The sequence below is a fragment of the Sphaeramia orbicularis genome, chromosome 1 (genome assembly GCF_902148855.1).
Source record: "Sphaeramia orbicularis chromosome 1, fSphaOr1.1, whole genome shotgun sequence".
NCBI lineage: Eukaryota > Metazoa > Chordata > Actinopteri > Kurtiformes > Apogonidae > Sphaeramia > Sphaeramia orbicularis.
Window position 1 is genome coordinate 12,502,576 of NC_043957.1, and position 20,858 is coordinate 12,523,433.

The 20,858-nt window shown below is 40.4% G+C and overlaps 1 protein-coding gene across 2 annotated transcripts in view; it reads left to right on the top strand.

The window, feature by feature from the left end:
• The window catches only part of maml3 (mastermind-like transcriptional coactivator 3), a 267,593-nt gene extending 251,076 nt beyond the window's left edge, over positions 1-16,517 (top strand). For both annotated transcript variants that reach the window (XM_030146078.1, XM_030145998.1), the window contains exons 4-6: positions 9,444-9,710; positions 11,763-11,841; positions 14,256-16,517. In XM_030146078.1, coding sequence (XP_030001938.1) covers positions 9,444-9,710; positions 11,763-11,841; positions 14,256-15,355 — 1,446 coding nt within the window. In that variant the 3' untranslated portion in view covers positions 15,356-16,517. The remainder of the gene's footprint in view (positions 1-9,443; positions 9,711-11,762; positions 11,842-14,255) is intronic.
• Positions 16,518-20,858: the final 4,341 nt, after the last annotated feature.

Below are 20,858 nucleotides of genomic sequence, written 5' to 3' on the forward strand. Positions count from 1 at the left end.
CCATAACTTCATATCTACAATGTTAAACATAAAGAAATTCAAACACATAAGCTTGGATATATACAGTAGGTTGCCCATCATAGACCTGTGTGACAGGAATATATAACCAGCTGTAGACACTTTTTCCTTCTGTCCATAGACAACCACAGAGATTTTGGTCATTAACCATCTAAATTATATTCAAACCGTTGGAAAACATCATAGAGACCAGGGGATATAGTCTCACTTAAAGTCATCACTTGAACACAGAAATGCACAGGGTGTAGTTTCCTTTTGCATTAAAAGGACGTTTAATTGTAAATCAGTTAGGAGTGTACCCAAAACCCACAAGCCCAGCCTGCAAGCATCTTAGAGGTTTTCTGTGATAAAGTCACTTTTTGTTGCTGTTTTTGGAGTATAAGGTAGAAAGTGGTGTAAAAATCTTATCTATTAAATGAATGGGGAAGAAATGAGGGAATGGATACAGCATCCTAAAGGTTCAATTTGTGATATTTAGTGACGCCAAGTTGTGAAGTCTAAGATTGCAACGAGTTTAGGTACAAAACAACTTCATTACATTAAGGAAAAGCCCCTGGCTAGGTTAAAAGAAAAAGATACTGTTTTCTTGAAGTGTAAAAAAGTGCAAGGATAACAGTAGGAAAAGGTCATTATAAGGGATAACATTTGCAAATACTGCCGGAAGTCCTGCCACAATCTTTGTGGTCTTACTATCAGTGCCATTCTCAGTCTTTTACGGTATTTGCATATTTCTACACCTGCAGAGTCAGGGTGTAAGGTCAACCAGTGTGAAGCTCAAGGACAGTCTGACACTGATGAGCAGTGACTGTGATAGAGATCACACGTTACCTTCAAGCTCGCCACAACTGTTTACACCAAAACTAAGAAACGCACACCAAGCACATTGCACTGTAGTACAAACCATCACCTACTCCAGCTCTGAATGCAAAATCAACAGAATGGCCAGATATACTTGGTGTTCAAATTTTCGGTGTGAATGCATCTATAGTGTACATGAGTATCTAATGAAGCATCTCCTTCAACCATCCCTCACCCTCCATTTCCTCTCTTTCACTCCTCCCTCTCTTCACACTCCCTCCTCCTCCTCCCTTCTCTTATACAAGTGGGTGACAGATGTGAGTCACTCTGGAGAGCACACACAGGCATTCTGCTGCCAGGCGCCACTGCTCTTCTAACCCATGTGTACTAATGTGAGTGTGTTTACGCATGTTGCGCAGTTGTGTTTTACTAAATGTAGTTCTTCACAGACTGTAACGCATCATGTCATGTTGTGATATTCCTCTTTTGTTCCTCTTTGAATGTGAGTGCTAGTATTTAGATGTGTTTTTGGGAATGCACACATTTATGATGGTGTTGTCTGTGGTGTTTTATAGCAGCTTTTAATCTCACAACAGTGTGATTGCTACAGGAAGCTTGTGACTTCCAATCAGCAACATCCAGGGCTGAAAAGCAAAGCCAACAAAGAAGTGGCAAAAATGACTAATCCCCATAGACCCTCATGTTAATTTGGGCAACTTCACTGCAGAAATAAACATGTTTACAGAATAGTACAAAAAGCGATTTTTGCTACAGAAAATTTCCCCTTCGTGATCACTGTACAAGGACAGGGGTTATTATAGACTTTATATAAGAAGTGGATACAGCTACCATGACAACAACCATTGATTTACGTGACTGTGTTTATGGAGCGAAGAGTGACCACATTTGGACAAAATGGATGAAGCTACAGGAGCAATAGGGGGTAAAGCTAAACACTTTGTTTTCTGATATGGTAAAATGATGAAGGTCATCAAACATTTGTGTTACAAAGTAATATAACCATCTTGTTAGTGTAGCTTATTAACACCTACAATTGTACTGTGATGTCTTACTTGATATTTTACACACACACCAAAAAACTGTGTTCTTGCCCACCTGGGCTTATAGCAGCTGGATACTGACTTTGGTGCAGAAGACAGGGTTTTGAATCCCAGCAGGAGTGTAAAAACATTGAGACCCTATACACCTTTACCCTTGGAATGAACAATACCATAAATGAAAGGGTCATACCACCCCGGACAACGACTGATCTGAGTCAGGTATTAGGAGACCAGGGCATCCCGATGTAAAATCAGCTACTGGGACAAAGCAGAACAAAGCATTCATTGGAGTACGGCAGAGAATAATAGGAGCCTCAAAAGTCATCATCACAGCCTTCTACGTCAGTAATTTAAAGACTCAAAGAAAAGAACATTTAGTTTGGGAACCAGCTAAAATGAATGGCAACAGAATTAGTCCGGGTAAAAAATACTGGCTTGGTGTTTAAAGAGAGAAGCTGAGTGTAAGTCTATAGGCAACAGGGCTTTTTGGAGCAACATCTTATGGCTGTCATTAGTAGTAAATTTTAACATTAGCTTTACTTTGGAGCCACCAGTCCTTGTCTCTTGATTTTTATGAAGCTCACCTTTTCAAATTATATTAAGGGTTGAAGTTATGCATTATTATTATTAAGGCCATGGCTGCTTTGACTGACATGTGAGAGCCATCTCTGCAGGATGAGCTTTGATTTACAGCTATTATTGTGCCTCTGATATTTAGACATTTTGAGCTTCAGAATAGAATGCACCATCCCCTGACAAGCAGCTTTACAGTACTAATGTCATGAGATTTACTGAATTACAGTACTTGGCCTGTTAGCATGACTTGCTTACATTAGGTAATTTTAGTTAGAGTATATGGTCCATCAGTTAGTATGCAAATTAGGCCAGCTAGTGTTTTTTAGTGTGTTTATACACCATACAAAGTTGAGATTACTGTTAGTGTGATGTCCATGGTCACATGTAAAGCGATTGATAGCAAAACTGTATGTGTTAGCATTTATTCAGCAGCTGAAATAACTTGAAGGTGTTTAATATGCCGGTTGATGTGGTCAGGGTTTTCGATAAGTTAGTGTTAACTTACTGAGTTTCACAGATCACTCCTCCTCAATTCTACCCTCTTACCAAAGTAGGGTCACTTGATTCGAAAAACGTAAGACTACAATGGCCATTTTGAGGCAAAACAATTGGTGAAAACACAGTCACTTTGTCCACTAATTATATAAAGTCAATGGTGATTTCATCCCAACTGTGCAGTTATGCTGTACCTGTCTATTCAGATCTATCTATGCACATAGACACAGTAAATACAGTAGGCACATATTCTCTCCCCATCCCTCTGGTTTCTGTAGACACACACACACACACACACACACACATATATTTCCGCTCATTTCACATGTAATGTAATCACCTGGGCTCCCCATGCCTCCTAACCCAATAAAGCTGACAGCCTCCACCACACACACACAAACAAAAATACACACATCCTCTGGAAAATTGGTGATACATTGGCTCTCCTTTCATTTCATCCCCCGTTCTCCTTTAACCCTTCTCTCCTTTTCCTGCAAACAGATCTATGGGCAACTTACAGTAGCTTGTTGCTGTTCCAAACGCCACTGAGTTCTCGTCCACTTGTAGTTAGCAGCTGACTACTGAGTCTCATTAGACACTGACCTATTTCTTTTGAACAGCACAGGGTTTGGGGACTGACTCAAGCCGGTCCAAGGTGCCAGAAAAAAGTACTTGGGGTGGGGGACTGAGATAAAGACAAAAAAACTGATTGTGGATATTCTTTGTTGCATTATTCAGTAATGTGCATGACTTGGGACAAACAGAATGGAAGATAGCCTGATGAATAGAGAGTATTATGTATTATATATACATCTTGTTTAGATCTGGCCAGCCACAGCAGCCATAACTGCTTCTCAGAGCACCATCTGCTCCTTGCTGCAGCAACTGTTGCCAGGGTACCTGCTCTCCTCTCCTCACTCTCCTCCCCTCCTTCCCACCTTTTACTCCTCCTCCTGGCTCGTCACCTTCCTGCTTCTTCACATGTTCTCCTCCTGTCTCCTTTTCTCTTCACACTGAGCTCTTACTACCTCCTTCTTACCTTCAATTAAATTAACTTGCCTTTTCCTGTCTTTCATTCTTAAGAGGATAGCTGCTTCCTATTCACTAAGCTTCATTTGCATGACTTTCAATTAATTGTATATTAGCAATGCTTCAGTGAAGTACTCATAACAATGAAATACTACTCACACTGCTGTTCATTCACTTGTTCTTTTTTTTTTTTTTTATCTTTTCTCTCGTGTCTTTCACCAGTATTCAGTTTAAATAATGAACCAGTTTTTTCATCCCCCTGGGTAACCTCTGCACTGCCTTTACCATCACTATTTCTCCTGCAACACACACTTGCTCCACATTCACCAGAATTGACTTTTCCTCTCCTCCTTCCTTTGTAATCTGTCTTTCATCTGCTCCTTCATTCCCTTGCAATTGTGCGGACATGACTCAGGGCCCCGTGTCTAGAGAGAGAGAGGGAGAAACCAGAAGAAAGAGTTTGATGGTAGGCTGTTTGGAGAGAGAAAGGAAGAAAAGAGGTAGTGTAAGTGGGGGGAGAGGGAGAGAGATCGTAGATCAGAACGTCATGATTGAGCCATCTGCTGAGGGGAGGCCAGCAAGACACACGTACATACACACTGCCATGCTTAAAGATCACCACTACCACCTGTTGGTCACATCCTTACCCTACACCTCTCATCCTGTCTCCTCTCCTCTGTTGTATCGGCTGATTGCCCTGCTCACTGCCATCATCCAGTGGGCACATGCCCAGAGATGAAACACGTAGCTTTGAACATCGATCAGTCTGGTCTGGCTGTCTGGTGAGCCGGTTTTAAGCAGCTGATTTTGTTTGCTCTACGGGGTTTTGGGCTCTAATATATGAGGTTTATCTCCACCTAACTCCTTTCTAAGAAGAGCAGAGCCTCAATACGGATTATGAGGCTTTGGCTCTTTCAAAACATATTGAGTATAGTGCTGTGGTACCCACTCCAGCCACTGCTACTGTGCACCACTTTAATCCTTCTTTTGCTGTTTCATTCTTACCCTGCAGTTAAACACAATGTGCACACAGTCTGTCCGGCTGTGTGGCTGTTTGCTGTTGTATTTTGATGAGTCCAAACAGTGGTTTCTTCACCAATAGTGTTTTCATCTCCCTCATATTGCCCGCAGGTCTAAATGTCCAACTCTCATTTAGCTGTCTACTCTTTAATAGATTCATAAACACTCCCCTCCCATTGGCCAGAGCAAGCTATTTCATCCTATTAGAGATTAGCATATGGCTGAGTGGAGGAGGAAGTGCTCTTTATATGTTAATGAAGAAATAATGTATGCAGTGAGGACCAACCAGGGCGCTGATGGGAGGACTCAGGGTGGCTCGAGCAGCTGAATCTGTAGGTGTAAAGATATATTGCAATTTAATTCCAGGGAAGTACATTTGTGTTGAGATATCATCAATAGCAGCATTTTAATAAATATAAATATTACTTAAAAGGGAATTCTTAAAAGTTATTCCCATTGTAGTGTTTTTCTAAAAATACCAAAAAAAAACAAGCTTCTAGAGCATCATTCACTGCAAGACTTTTAAAATTAGACTAAATAGATTCTGATCCCACTAAGAGCATTTAGTGTACTGTAGAGAGATAAATTGTTATTAGTTTTTACTATAGTAATTTTTGTTTCAGTAGTCATAAGTTTGCAATCAGCATGCTATCAGCTAACCGTTAAATACATACCCTACACAGTAACTAATGTCTGTGTATTTCATGGTACACTTTTTACCTAACATTATATGTTAAATTTTCACTTAACTGGTGTTAAAATATATTTTAAAAAGTCAGTGTTTCGTGTTAGCTGGTATGTTAACAACTAACAGGCAAAATACTCATATAGTAACTTGCTGTCATTGTGACCAGAGTTGGACACCTTCTAGCTAATATTTTGTTTCATTTTGTATGTATTCTCTTGATTCTGCAATGTTTCCTGTTGACTAAATGACTGCAAGTTAAGTGTTACTTGTTAGCTGTATATTGTTGGAACTATGTACTTTACATTTCTCTTTATGTGTCAGGAAAATAGTGCTATTGCTAATCTTTTCACCATGCCACTAATAGTTGCTTATAGCTACACATTGCTGACTAGGACTTAAAATTAATAAAGTTGTTTTTATTTGGCCGCACAGTGCTGCACAAGTTAGCTCCAGCACCAGTCTGTGTGGGTACTCCACTATCTAAAGACATGCACCTTAAGAGGCTAATTGGTCAATCTAAATCTGACGGTAGTTCATCTGTATATCTCATCCCTGCGATGGACTGGCAACATGTGCAGGGCATACCCCACTTTCACACATAGGTTGGTGTGATGAGGAATAAGTGGTTCAGAAAATGGATGGATGTTTTATTCAGAACACAGCGTATATAATGTGGAAACAAGTATGTTGTGACTTTAAGTAGATCTAGTTGTGTCTAGATCTAGTAGTGTGGATATATGGCTGTGATTTCCATTTTGTGTAACTTATGCTGCTGCTGCTGTCTTGGCCAGGACACTTTTGAAAAAGAAATTTTTAATCTCAATGAACTATTTTCCTGGTTAAATAAAGGTTATAATAATAATAATAATAATAATAATAATAATAATAATAATAATAATAATAATATCATTTGTCTTATTCACAGTTTCAGTTTCCTCTCCTTAAGCCTCAGTCACAAAGCTCCTTATGAACGATGGGTTCGTATGAATCACCCAGGTCATACAAGTCCTGGAGTTTGTAGACATTCGTAGACATATATGGAGGGAGCAGTAGTTTCTTACGGCCATCTTATGAAGTCCATACGGCTGCCGCAAGAGTAGCTTGAGGCCTCCATGAGAAAATAACGCGATTTTGTGTTGTACGAACACCGTACAGTTGCCACGGTCTTCTTAAGGGTGCCTTGGGACCTTCCTACATCAGACCTATGGCCACTTCACAAATTATTTTGCCATAAGGTGAATGTACATCAGCCCTACGTGAAACTCACAATGCTCTCAAGTCATTGATAGGAAGATCTTACGTTTTTTCTTAATATTTAGATTGGTACATAAACAGTGGCTGTGTACTCAATCCCGTCTCATTATCATTGCATTGAAGATGGTAATAATGTCCGCAAGACTGAAACTTCTACAGCTACAACATGAAGAAGAGGAAGATCCAGCAGTTGTTTTGGCTGTTTTGGTCTGACAGCAGCAGAAGAAGAGGGATATTCTAAAGCACTTAACATAAAAAACAGCTTAACGTAGTTTTAATGCCCCAGAACAGTAATCAATCATCACCAAAGTTTGTGTGGACATCTATAGTCATGTCCACTTTCACCGCTGCAAAAAACTTAACATAGTTTAATCTGAGAGTGTTGTTTTTTTCATTCATTCATTCATTTTCTGAACTGCTTTGTCCTCCAGAAGGTCGAGGAGGCGTGGAGCCTATCCCAGCATTAGAGATCTCCATGCATAATTTGGTGATTATTGATGCTCTTTTTAGACATTAAACTACGTTAAGCTTTTTTTTTTTTTTTTACATTAAATGTTTTAGAATGTGCATTTATGTTTGGGATCGTGCGCTGTCTGTGGTGCTGAAACAGCATTCCTGTGACGTGTTAGGGAAACTGACCTGTACTATTAGAAATTAGGAGTCATAATAAGACATCAAATTAAGAAATTTGAAGTAGAAGGTTTAAGAATAAAACAAAGATACACAAGAATAATAGAGGGAAGTGAATATTAAAAACTAGGGATGCACCGATCCGATACCGATACCAGTATCGGGCATCGGCTCTGATACTCAGTGTGTGTACTTGTACTCGTAAAAGATATCCGATACAAATGCACTGATACCACTTACAGCCATGTGACATTCATAGTTCAAGTGCAGCAGGTACACAGTAGTGGAATAATGTGTGGGGAGTGTGAAGAGTGTAATTTTGCAGAATAAATGCCAATGATAAAAGTAACAGTGACTGCAAATAACGTTACAGACACAGACAGATACGGACGGAGCATTCTGTCCATCCTCTGTGTACATTCCATCCATTTTTCAGGTGCTCGCGGATGCGTACCCAGACGGAGAATACCACCGGGAACTGTGGAGGTAGAGGATCTGTTCAAAGAGCGACTGTGTGAGTTAGAGAAAAACTACTGTCATATTTATGACAGCTACCCAGGGTTCGGCCGGTTTCCACCCTACTTATAAGACTATGGGGGTAAGAAGCGAGGCGGACCGCTGCCAGCGGAAGTGAAAACAAACCTTATCGCTTATTTATCTTTTCCCTACCTGCTGAAGCTTCACTTTTAAACCTTACCAGCGAAAACGCTCCAATATTAGTATCACATTAGTGTTACCTCTGTCATCTCCATGTTTGTTATTATTGACTCTCTTCTTCTCAAAAAAACTTTACTCTTCTTCGTGGCATTTGTCCAGTATGGTTAATTCAGAGCAGCGCCCCTGAGTGGATTAATTGAGAAACGCTCATTCCAACACATTAAATGTCAGTAGCAGCACCTTGTTACAGTCAGACTAATGACAACGACAATAAAACACATTTACAAAAGGAACTGAGAACTGGAATGGGATTATTAAGTACTCGTATCGGTACTCGGTATAGGCAAGTACTCAAATGTAAGTGCTTGTACTCGTACTTGGTCTGGAAAAAAGTGGTATCGGTGCATCCCTATTAAAAACACTAACCGTCCGTCACGCACATTCTCTCCATCAGCCTGATCCTCATCCCCCGGGTACTGTGGACTGTACATTATCTCTCTGCTGGTTTGGGGTTGTTTTTTCAAGCTTTTTTTTCCTGTTACTAAAACTCTTCATTCTTTATTTGTTCTGCACCTTGCAATTGAGTCCAGTCATCCACTCCGTCTTGACAGCTTGTATTTGACCTCTCTAAGACCACCACAAATGTCGCACTACCTCCTATAAACACCTTACGTCCACATTAAGAAAGCTGTGCAAATCTCTGACTGTGCGTTTGTTTGTGTGAACGCCATAAGGGACCCCTAATAACACCGTAATGTGTTCTTGAGATCTACTTGCAGCCACTGCAGGAACATGTGGGTCCTGGAAAGGCCTCCTGATCCACAAACTTCAAGCGTTCTTAAGTTGTTCACAAGGCACGCGCTGTGTGAAAGGGGGTTTTGAACTGCGTTCATAGAAAATCTTGGAAGGGATCACTCACCTGGCTATGAACTTAAGAACGGTGCACAAACACTCCATGAACACTCCATTCTTACACGACAGCCTTGAGAAGGTCATACAAAATGGTCCATAAATTGTTCGCGCAGTGTTCGTAGCCGTTCATAACGGCATTTGTGACTGAGGCTTTAAGGAATCAAGTTTGTAGCATGCACAGTCTTGACTAAGGGGACATATTCCAGAAGGAAAATTATGTTTATCCTAGGATTAATAATAATAATAGTATGTTTAATTTGGTAAAAGAAGTAAACATCCTCCCCTCTCATCTTTCTCCATCCAAGGAGCAAGGTGTGGTGGGAATGTCACGGCCGCCGGGCGCCATTCCACCCCCTCACCCTGCAGGAGGTGTGGCCTCAGGGGTGGGTCCCAACCAGGGTTCAGGTCCCCCTCCGGGCTATGTGGGCAACCAGCAGCAGGCTGCCATGATGAAACAGATGATGGCAATGGAGCAGGAGAAGAGGGTGCAGATGCACATGATAGAGCAGCAGAAGCAGCAGCTCTTCAGAGAACAGAGACAACAGCAGCAGCAGCAACTCCTGGCTGAACAGGTGAGTCTCCGCACAAAAGCTCAATTGTGAGTGTGAATGTGAGGGATTAGAGAACAGACAGGTGATTCATCTGGTTGTTTTCAATTGTACACTGTGTGTGTGATTGTGGTCATACATTCTTGTGTATTGTCTGTCTGCAGCTCTAACCAGAGTGTCTCATCCCCTCATTTTCCTTACTGTTGTCTGGTTGCATGTATAATTACCCTCAACCAGCTCCCGCTTTACTACTTCCTTTTCATCTCTCAAATGTGTGTGTGTGTGTGTGTGTGTGTGTGTGTGTGTGTGTGTGTGTGTCTGTCTGTCTGTCTGTCTGTGTGCGTGTGTGAGCACACATTACTGTCTGTGTGTTTATGCCACATGTCGCCTGCTGTGCTAATGTGGTGTTTTCTTTTTATTTCTCTCTGTGAGGGAATCAAGTGTTAAAGAATTCTGAACTCTGAAGTCACCGCCCACCATGTTGGTTTTAATTGGATCTGCTAAAACTTACAAATATAGGTGTGTGAAAGGAATACATCCTGCTGGGGTTTACTGAGTGTTTTTAACAACACATCATAACTGTCATTTACACGAGCAACACCAAATGTTGTCCAGGTTATATTTGTAATATACTGGCTCTAAACATCCCTCTGATTTCTACTGTCCCTAAACATGTCCTGCTTCCACTGTCATTTAACATGTGCCCCACCTCTAATGTCCCTTAACATCTGCCCCACTTCCACTGTCCTTATAAATATGTATCAGCAGGTTAAATATATTGATTTTAACTTATCAATATCAACAAATAATCCTGCAGTGGTCAGTGTCTAATATGAAATGAAGGAAAATTAGTTTTTGTTTTGATTTTTCAACAGTGAAGCCAGCAGGTGTGTGACATTAATTTTAAATACACAGCTCAAATGATGGACCAGTTATCAAAATTAGAATTGAATAATTTCCCAGTGTCATAATTTCCCAAATATGGGGACATACATTAAGTCTAATCTATATTATAAAAGCCAAGTGGCCTGTGTGTGTGTGTGTGTGTGTGTGTGTGTGTGTGTGTGTGTGTGTGTGTGTGTGTGCGTGTGCGTGCGTGTGTGTATGCGTGCGCACACGTGTGCATGTGTCCGGGGATTCACACAAAATCCAGAAAGAGCTGACTGCTGCAGTTTGGCATACTTGTGTATTTTTGGTCAAGGAACAGGGTGAAAACAGCATTGTTGGGACCAATGTTTTGGGAGATATTAGTAATTTTGGAATACAATAGCCTTACAATTGCGTTGCCATGGCCAGAACGCTTTGGCAGTGACTGCTGGACAAATGTGGTGCAGCATGCACAAATACAGCATAAAAACTACCACATCTAGAACCTGTGGATCGCCATGGGTCAACACGCTAGTCCATGTCCCACTTAAAAACTTAAGTCAAAGCAAGTCTCTGCACAGTTTGTGACACTTGACAGTTTGCATGTCACCACTTATGAGAGGACTGCTGCAAACTGTAGTCCAGTACCAATTCTTAATGATAATAGAGCTAGACTTGGTTATTGAGTACTTGCACTAAACTTCAGCATGCTGAGCTTTTTTGTTTTTCACTATGTGCATATTGAAATACTCTTCAGTTGAGCTGTGGTTTATATCTTGTCATGACACCAAACATTGACTTGATGATGCACAAGTAGATATAAGGCAAATTTTAAAAAAAAAGTCTTTTAACTGATGGTGTAAACAAAAATAGACGCTAATGATGAAATAAATGTATGTTATGATAAGGATATTGAAAATGTAATGTAATTCTATTTCAGTAATTATCATTGAAAGGATTTGTGTTGGAGTTTGTTTTTATTTTTGCTTCAAATGATCAATTTCAGATATCAGTTACTGATCAGCTTGATTATTAAGAATCAGTATCAGCCCTAAAAAGAACATGCTAATTGTAGAACTTATTTACCTTTTTAATATCCACCAGGTCATTAACTACCCATTTTAGGCTTAGGTTTACATGTAAACTGAGTTGTTTAGGATGTTTTTCAGCTGCATGACGGTATGTATGGATTTGTGCGTGTCCCTGTAGCTCCAACAACAGCAACATCTCCCCCGACAGATGGGCCAGGGCCAGAGGAATCCATACCCACAAGTCAATCAGTACCAAGGTGAGACACACAGGAGCTGCACACAATGCATGGAAATAAAACAATGTATAGCAGAGCTTCAATAGATTTTCTAAAAAGCCAACACCTGATATAAATTCTTTCAGCATTATATTGATGAAAACTTAAGTGAATGGATTCTTGGTAAATTAGTTGCTAATTTTGAGCAGAGCATCCAGATGGTTATCATATTCACACTGCTGTTTCTCATCGTGCACTGATGTCAGCAGCGAGTATAGCATCATGCATGGTAGGACAGATTTTACAGTTACAAACACGGAGAACATGTATGCAAGCAGCCACACTGAGTGAACATCACCCTCATCACCATCAAATGTTGTCATCTCTCTGTCTCTATCAGATACATCAGTTGGTGCTCAGATGCTCTACAGCGCTTCTCTCTCTGTCTCTTTCGCTCTCTCTCTCTCTCTCTCTCTTTCTCTCTCTCTGGAAAAAAAAAAAACAGAATATTCCTGCTCTGCCTGTTACCACGGCAACTTGTCTGTCCTGGATCCCCCAGAGTTCCGGTGTAGTCAGAGAGATAGATGAGAGGAAAGAACAAGAGGGAGGGAGGAATAGGTAGAAACAAATAAGCAAAGGAAGGAAGAAAGTGGAAGATGAGTGGGTGAGAAGATGATGGAGAGATGTAGAAAAGGAGGGGGAGAAAATCTAAAGCCATTTATAGCCATTAGATAGTCTGTCTGCAATAAGATACAACATGGAGAAGAGGAAGAAGGAGTTTTAACAAGAATTTCTGGCCTGGAAATGTACACCTGCAGTGTATCAGAAATGCAATCATTATAGATATTATCACCTGCAGTCAGAACAACCTCAAACTAAAACTGTTATTTATATATTTATATGAGAAGTAGTTTTGTCTGATGCAGTCTTGTGGCTGTCTTTTTTAGGGTGTTTCATTACCTGCTACTCTGCTGTACTTGCATTTCAAGGCTGGAGTGTCTTATCCTCTTTGTTAAGACTGCTCTTTTACAGTATCAGTTCGAGCTATGAGGTGAGGGATTAGTAGAATGATGTCAGCCATTTCCTCACTAGCAGACCTCCACCACTCTGCCACTACCAAATCTCTAATAGGAACAAAGTGGAGAAGTGAGGTGTTTGAAGGTACAGTGTTTAGTTTTATGTTTGCATGCTAGGACCTGAACTAAATTGAGAGGGAAGCATTCATTTTATGGAGTAAAAAAAGTTGTCACAGGACAAAAATCTTTACTGCTGGCACTGACTTATTATGGTTCTTCTTATATGCCATTTGGTTATTTAAGGGGATTTCAACTACAGATTTTAAAGCACATGTGAGCAAAATAACCACCTCAGGCCCAGAGGCAGCCTGTGGCCCACAATGTCCTCAAAGACAACTGAATACATGTATTGCAGTCAGTATGCAAATCCTGTGTATAGACAGAGACCCATTTCTTCTCAGAAACCAGGGATTCTTAGTCTTCTCTAACTTAAAACCCACATTGTGAGGACTATTCTGAGGACCACCTTTCCAAATAAATAACAGAAAGAAAAGCTAAAAAATAGTCAGTCATTACTGACTGCCATTGTGAAACCAAATTTAATGTATTTCATGTTTTGTTCTTTTGGATCTTCTGCAGGGCTGCCTCCTACTAGCCCTTTTTTTATTTCAAAAACAAAGTAATGATGTCATGAAATCATGCATTGTAATTTTTAAGTATCTGTGAATTGTTAAGCTCATTTAGAAATAACAATTACGTGTTTACATATAACCATTGATTCTGCAGCCTACTACATGGTGCTCAGAGATCAACTGGTGAGCCAAGGCCCACAAGTTGAGCTGTTGTTGACCGTGAATACAGGAGGTCGGGTATGACGTCACCCTTTGGTGCGTGAGGTGATGGGTGATCTAAAACTTGCTGTAAACATCATCAAAAATTTGCTGTAATTATTATGTTTATTGTAAATTATTCAGCGCAACTACAGTCACATTTTCTATCTAGAAAAAATGTTTAAATAAATATTTATGGAGCAATAATTTAGAGATCAACTAGAGCACTTGTCAAAGCATCCAGTTTAAACTAAAAAAAGAGAGAGAGAGACGAATTCATCTTAGAAAAGTTCAATGTATATCAATGGGAACCAGGGCTTTTTGAGGCCATCATCTAGTGGCCATCAGTCATTGCATCAACAACATACATAAATATTTTTGTTTCAGAGTTTAATTTTTCAGTGGTTAAACATATATTTTAACTTTAAGAAATCTGTTGAGACAGTTTGGTTGTGTTTAGGAATATCTGGCTTTGTTTTAGATGCATACATAGGATCATTCAGTTCTGTTTGTTCCAGTTGTGCCCCTTGGCTCACTTTACCTGTTGATGTGGCCCTGTAGAAAAAAAACTGTTGCCTATCCCAGTTCTAAAGACTTTTTTCTTTCCCAGGCCCTCCTCAAGAGCTGGCATCCAGGAGCCAGGCTCTCCAGAACATCCGGGCTGCCCGGCTCTTGCAGCAACAGCAGAACCAGCAGCAGATGGTCCAGATAAGCTCTGTTCAAGGCCAGGGGGGCTCTGTGGGACCCCAAACTGACATGGGCCTCTCCTATGGCAGCCAGGGCTCCAACCAGGGTTCCCTGTATGGCATCAACCCCTCCATGAGCCAAATGATCCACCAGCAGCAGCACCAAAGCCAAGGTGTCCAAGCCTCCATGGGACTTCCAACACAGCACAACCAGGCCGGAGGGCCTCCTCAACCAGGTGCAGGTCCTGGAGTCACAGGTATGCCTGGAGGCCCTAGAGGTGGTGGAGCAGGAGGGTACGGAGGACAGGGGATGTTAATGAACTCCATGACCCAGCAACCTCTCAAAGGACCTCCTAATTCCAAAGCCCAGGCACAGAGACTGCAAAGCATGCTGGGAGCAGGAGGAGGTGGTGGCGGCATAGCAGCGGGCGGTTGGCCGCAGCAGCAGGGACAGGGTCTGCAGGCCATGGGGGGAGGAGTTGGAAGGACTACAGGAACAGGCGGAGGGGACATGGTGGGGTTTGGCTCTGCACAGGGGTATGGGATTCAGCTGGGTCAGCCCCCCCGCATGACCAAGCAACACTTTCAGGGCCCGGGACAGGGCATGAGCCAGGGAATGGACCCTAGGGTGGGCAATCCAGCTGCGGGAATGGGCCCAATGGGCCCAATTGGGCCTCACATGGGCAGTCAGCCCAGGACCAACCAGCCCCGACCCATGGTCATGAACCAAGGGATGAACCAGGGAGTGATGGGTCAAGGGATGAGTGGGATGGCAGGGTTCGGACCAGGCCCTGGGGGACCGGGAATGGGGGCAGGGGGTGGGGGAGGTGGACCCTACGGACCAGGGGGAGTCGGAGTCGGAGGTCAGCCTCAGGGCTACCAGAGGACAGCGAATCAGGACATGTCATCCTATGGATATGGGGGTGGGCCCTCAGGAGGAGGAGCCTTCGGATTGGGTGATGGCTCAGGGGCAGAGCTAGACTCGAGCGATGGTTGGATGGAGGAGTTTTTTCCAGGCCAATAGCCAAAGGGGAAACTAGAGATCAGGTTTCTCTGGATGAACTAAACATAGGACAAATGTTAAAACCAGAAAGGATGACGTGACAGACTGGTGACTGGCATGTTTTTGTTTTGTAAAACATGAGCAAGGTTCTAAATGAGTTCTTGTGTTATGTTTTGTGTGTGTGAGTGCTGAGGAAAGAGATCATGATGATGTCTCATGCATATTAATGAAAATCCATATAGAGATTAAGATATGTGTTTCCATTACTTTCCCTTTCTTCTTCTGGAATTCATTTTTCTGATGTTCCTGTGCCCCATTTACATACTGCTTTGAGCCTGGCCTTCGGCAGGGGCTGACTGACCACAGACTGATGAAGGGGAAGGAAGACATGTTCTCAAGACAGCAATTTGTTTGCGTTTATGTGTTTGTGCCACCCAGCTCATTGCTTTAGATCTCTCAACTAGGTGAGGAGCTGAGGGGATTAGACAGCACTTTCTTCTCCCATTTCCTCTCTTATACCCCCCCCCCCCCCACGCCAATACTTAATACTTTCACACATGCCCAGAAAACCACACATATTTGTCTCCTTGACTCTGTTCTCCTCAATTGATCTCTCTCTCCGTCATCCTCCTTCTCTTCTAGCTTCCTCCCCTCTTCCCCACCCTCTCTAGAGACTCATTCCTGACACTCAGCACTCCCATCACTGTTGATATTGAGAAACATCACAGCAGAACAAATGATGCCCCCCTAATGTGCCACGTGAAGGCACTCTGCCCTCTAGTGCTTTTGTTAAGTAACGGTGTCGGTTTGGGAGTTTTTTTTTTCCTGTGTGCACATGCACAGGGAGGTAACAATAGTGAAAGACAGAGGGAGAGAAAAGGCAGCTAAAGTAAGCTCACATACATATGGCAACAAAAAAAACAAGCATTAGTGAGGGAGGACAGGCAGAACGGCGTATGCGAGAGGCAGCTTACAGAGTGCGACACAAACCACATTATACACATCAGGGTGGCATGAGAATAAATGGTCTCTGGGCACTGAATGTATTCAAGCACCACAAGTGACTTTTTCTTTTTAAGTAATAAAAAAGTAAATAAGGTGCTCATAGAAAGCCCATCCACGTTTTTATGTTTGTAGCTTTTTCCTCCCTAACAATAATGTTGGTCATGTCTTTGTTGATTCACAAAGAAAAAAATGTTTAAATTAAATTAGCTTTTTTTTTAGTTTGTCTTGTTTTTTGGAAAAAAACAAAAAAATTAAATCTGTTTGTCCTCTCGCTGCAGCACAGCCTTCCCTTCCATTGTAATGCTGCTGGTTGTCAATCACAGCAGCCCCAGCTTTTCTTGTACCACAGCTACAACACACCCCTCCATCCAACTTAACTCTGCTATACTGTTAACACTACTGTGAAGACATACAAGTTGTCACCTTCCAGTGCTTTATGAGGAAGATAAACCACTGCGACGCCTTGTTTCTGTTTGTTAGACAGAGAAATGTCAGACTGCTGATGGGCATAGAGGGTGAGGGCTGTTAGTGCTAGTTAGCATCACAACAACCAGTGCTTCCACTTAAGTTTCCTCCACTTTGAGCGTTCTTTAGCCACAAAGCAGAATTCTCATCAAGTGTTTTTTACCCTAATGGCTGAGTAATATTTGTGCGTCATATAGGTCTGAATACAGTAGTTGTTGTTATGACACCTTCATTCCCTTGCTGGTTTTGTAATCTTGGTTAAAAGCTGAATGAAAGTGAACGTGTCTGTATGTGCATTACTTTGTATTTAGCTCATCAGAGTGTGAGTTTAAAGGATGATGCTGTAATCAACAAACCAAAAAGCCTTCTTTTCTGTAAAGTAACTCCTTACCATCAACACATTTGTTCTCATGGTTGTTGATGTTGTATAATCCAACCCTTTAAATACAAACTTTATACCATGCCCATCATTGTCCTGCATTTCGGTAGCACCCACAATCGAGACTTTGTACTTTGATTTTGCTACATGTTGAAGTTGAAGTCCTCCGCAGCACAGTGTGGAGTCTGAAAGCCAAGGTGGGGTTGTAGTATTCCCAGTCTTATCGGAGGAAGATGGTCAGCTAAAACATCCCACAGTCACCCCGAGAGTCTGAGGTCATGCTGGATAAACTCTGGGTTTGAACAAGCCTTACTCGAGCAAAAAGCTGCAGAACACTCACTATTTCATTGCCCATGCTTCCAAAACTTTTGACTCAGAAAAAATCCACAATGAGCAAACCGTGTTGGAGCAGTGAAATGGAGGCATGTGTGTTCAGGAAAACACCTAAGGTTTCCCCACTCCAAACTGGAGCTGCAAAGGTAGAGAAAACACTTCTAGTTGGGTGTTTTTATCCTTCTTCTAAAAAAAAAGGTTCATTACATGGTTTGATACCCTTTCAGGAAGAGAATGGAAGCTTCCTCCAAATATCATTATGTATTGGGACCAAGTCTGTAGACAACATTTTAACAGAATTGTTGTTGTTGTTGTTTTGTGTTCTGTTTTATTTGTTTGTTTTTTTTACTGGTGCTGACATATATGTGATTATGAGAGAAAAAAAAAAAAAAATATATATATATATATATATAAAGGATATTGGCTATTTGTAAATATGTTTTTACAGGTTTAAATACATCAGATAATACAGTCTCTACTCTGTAAAGAATTTACTGTTTGTTGGAAAATAGAGAAGTATTTTTATTTTGAAGTTTTTTGTTTTCACTTTTAACCCATCTGAGCTATGCCGTTGCACTTCAGACAATGTCTTACTACTAATTTGTATTGTAAACCTCCTCTCTTTTTTGAAATTTTTTTCATTTGTTTTTCTAGTTGGAGATTTGACTCTGTTCTTAAGCAGTGCTTATTTCTTTTTATCCTGTACAGAATTCTGAAATGTTAACAAAAGAGAATTACAAAACCTTTCTTTTTTTGTTTTGTTTTGTTTTTCAAAAAGATACAATAAAGAGAGAATGTTCTCGCGGATCATATTAAATTAAAGTTCCCTGTTCTTCATTGGGTTCATTTCTTAGTGCAGCCAGTGGACCGCAGCAGCTTCACTATTTGCGTGCTTAGCTGACAAGTAGCAATTTTATTTTATTTCAGAGTCACGTGCACACACACTCTCATCATGCCTAAAGCCAGACTGACTAACTGCTGCAGTAATGTTTTGTCTAAGGGACATCATTTGCATAGACTTGCATATGCTAAAGAGCAGAGTCTTAATTCTGTCTGGCAGTAATACCACAGATGAATCATTGGGCTGTTGTTGTCAACAGACAAACACACACAGACCTCACACAGGGTCAGGATCTTTCTGTTGTAATTCATCTTTAGGGCGGCACCACCCCTTTCAAACATACTCCTCCTCACTCTTTGTCAGCCCACCCATCTTCTCTTCATCTTCCTCTATGTCGTCTCCCTACATCCTCTGCTGCTGTTTCCTGTTCCTCATCTCTGTGCTAACCCACCCACCACCATCGTATATACACACGTGTGTGTGTAGGTGTGTGTGTGTGTGTGTGTGTGTGTGTGTGTGTGTGTGTATATATATATATATATATATATATATATATATATACATATATATATAAAATGTACACCACACTTATGCACTCCCATCTGACATTGATAAATGGACACAAAGAAAGATGACAACATCATTACTCATGTTCAGTAGCCACACCACCTAGGACAGAGAAAAATGAGACAAAGAAAGAGGATGAAGGACAGGATAGGAGGAAGACTGGTGGGGACCGAGGAAAAGGGGGGTGGGTCAGTTGGAGATATATTCGCTACATCACCCACCCTCCACCCCAACACACACATCTTAATATCCTCAGAGAACATGATCATTACTGGCATAAAATAAGTAGAACAACTGTAAATGAAGAGTGAAACTTCCTGTTTTCCTACAATATAAACAGTCTTTTCACTGCAGGCAGCAAGGTTTCTTGTCCATATACATCTTTTGATTTTTTTTCAGTTCTACAAATGTAAAAGATAGCACAAAATTAATGTCATAGATGAGCAGGTCTTTGAGGACAGTTAAGTGTCTGATAAAAACAGACAAATACTGAATTGACACTATGTTGAATAAATTATCTTCACTTCGGCTAGTGGATCTGTAAACAGGTTCAAACCATCATGTGTGAAACCTGCTGGGTGCAAATTTTAGATGGCTCCCTTTTCAGTCTGGTAGGGCTGCACGATTAATCGATTGTAAATCAAAATCAGATTTTTTAATTAGGACAGTTTTTCAAAAAGGGAAATCGTAAAATCAATTTCATCTCTCTCGTGCCTCCGGGCTGCGCATTTGCGGGCTACACCGAGGTGAAGTTAGCAGCAGGTTGGATATTCGACGGACATTCAAAAGCCATCGCCTTAGGGACTATCAATAAATTACTGCTCTAAATGTTTTTCTTCAATACATTCTCAGTCATGTGACCCAGAGACTCCAAACCAGTCTCAAATTATTATAATAAAGAGGACCTTTAGGAAATACCACTTAATATTTCTCTCCAGTCTGTATTAATATTTTTTATGAATATTATTCATATTTTTTACAAAAAAAGTCTGTTTTTCTTCAATAGTTTCTTAGTCATGTGACCCAGAGACTCCAAACCAGTCTCAAATTGTTATAATAAAGAGGACCTTTAGGAAAAAACACTTAATATTTCTCTCCAGTCTATATTAATATTTTTTTATGAATATTATTCATATTTTTTATGAAAAAATGTGTTTTTCTTACATAGCTTCTCAGTCATGTGACCCAGAGACTCCAAATCAGTCTCAAATTATTATAATAAAGAGGACCTTTAGGAAACACCACTTAATATTTCTCTCCAGTCCATATTAATATTTTTTATGAATATTATTCATATTTTTTATGAAAAAATGTCTGTTTTTCAATAGCTTCTTAGTCATGTGACCCAGACACTCCAAACCAGTCTCAAATTATTATAATAAAGAGGACCTTTAGGAAACACCACTTAATATTTCTCTCTAGTCTATATTAATATTTTTTATGAATATTATTCATATTTTTTATTAAAAAATTACTGCTCTAAATGTTTTTCTTCAATACATTCTCAGTCATGTGACCCAGAGACTCCAAACCAGTCTCAAATTATTATAATAAAGAGGACCTTTAGGAAATACCACTTAATATTTCTCTCCAGTCTATATTAATATTTTTTATGAATATTATTCACATTTTTTTTACAAAAAATGTCCACTTAATATTTCTCTCCATTCTATATTAATATTTTTATGACATTTTTTCATAAAATATATGAAAAACATTTATAAAAATATTAATATAGACTGGAGAGAAATATTAAGTGGTGTTTCCTAAAGATCCTCTTTATTATAACAACTTGAGACTGGTTTGGAGTCTCTGCGTCACATGACTGAGAAGCTATTGAAGAAAAACAGACTATTTTTTTGTAAAACATATGAATAATATTCATAAAAAATATTAATATAGAGTGTTTTTACAAAAAATGTCTGTTTTTCTTC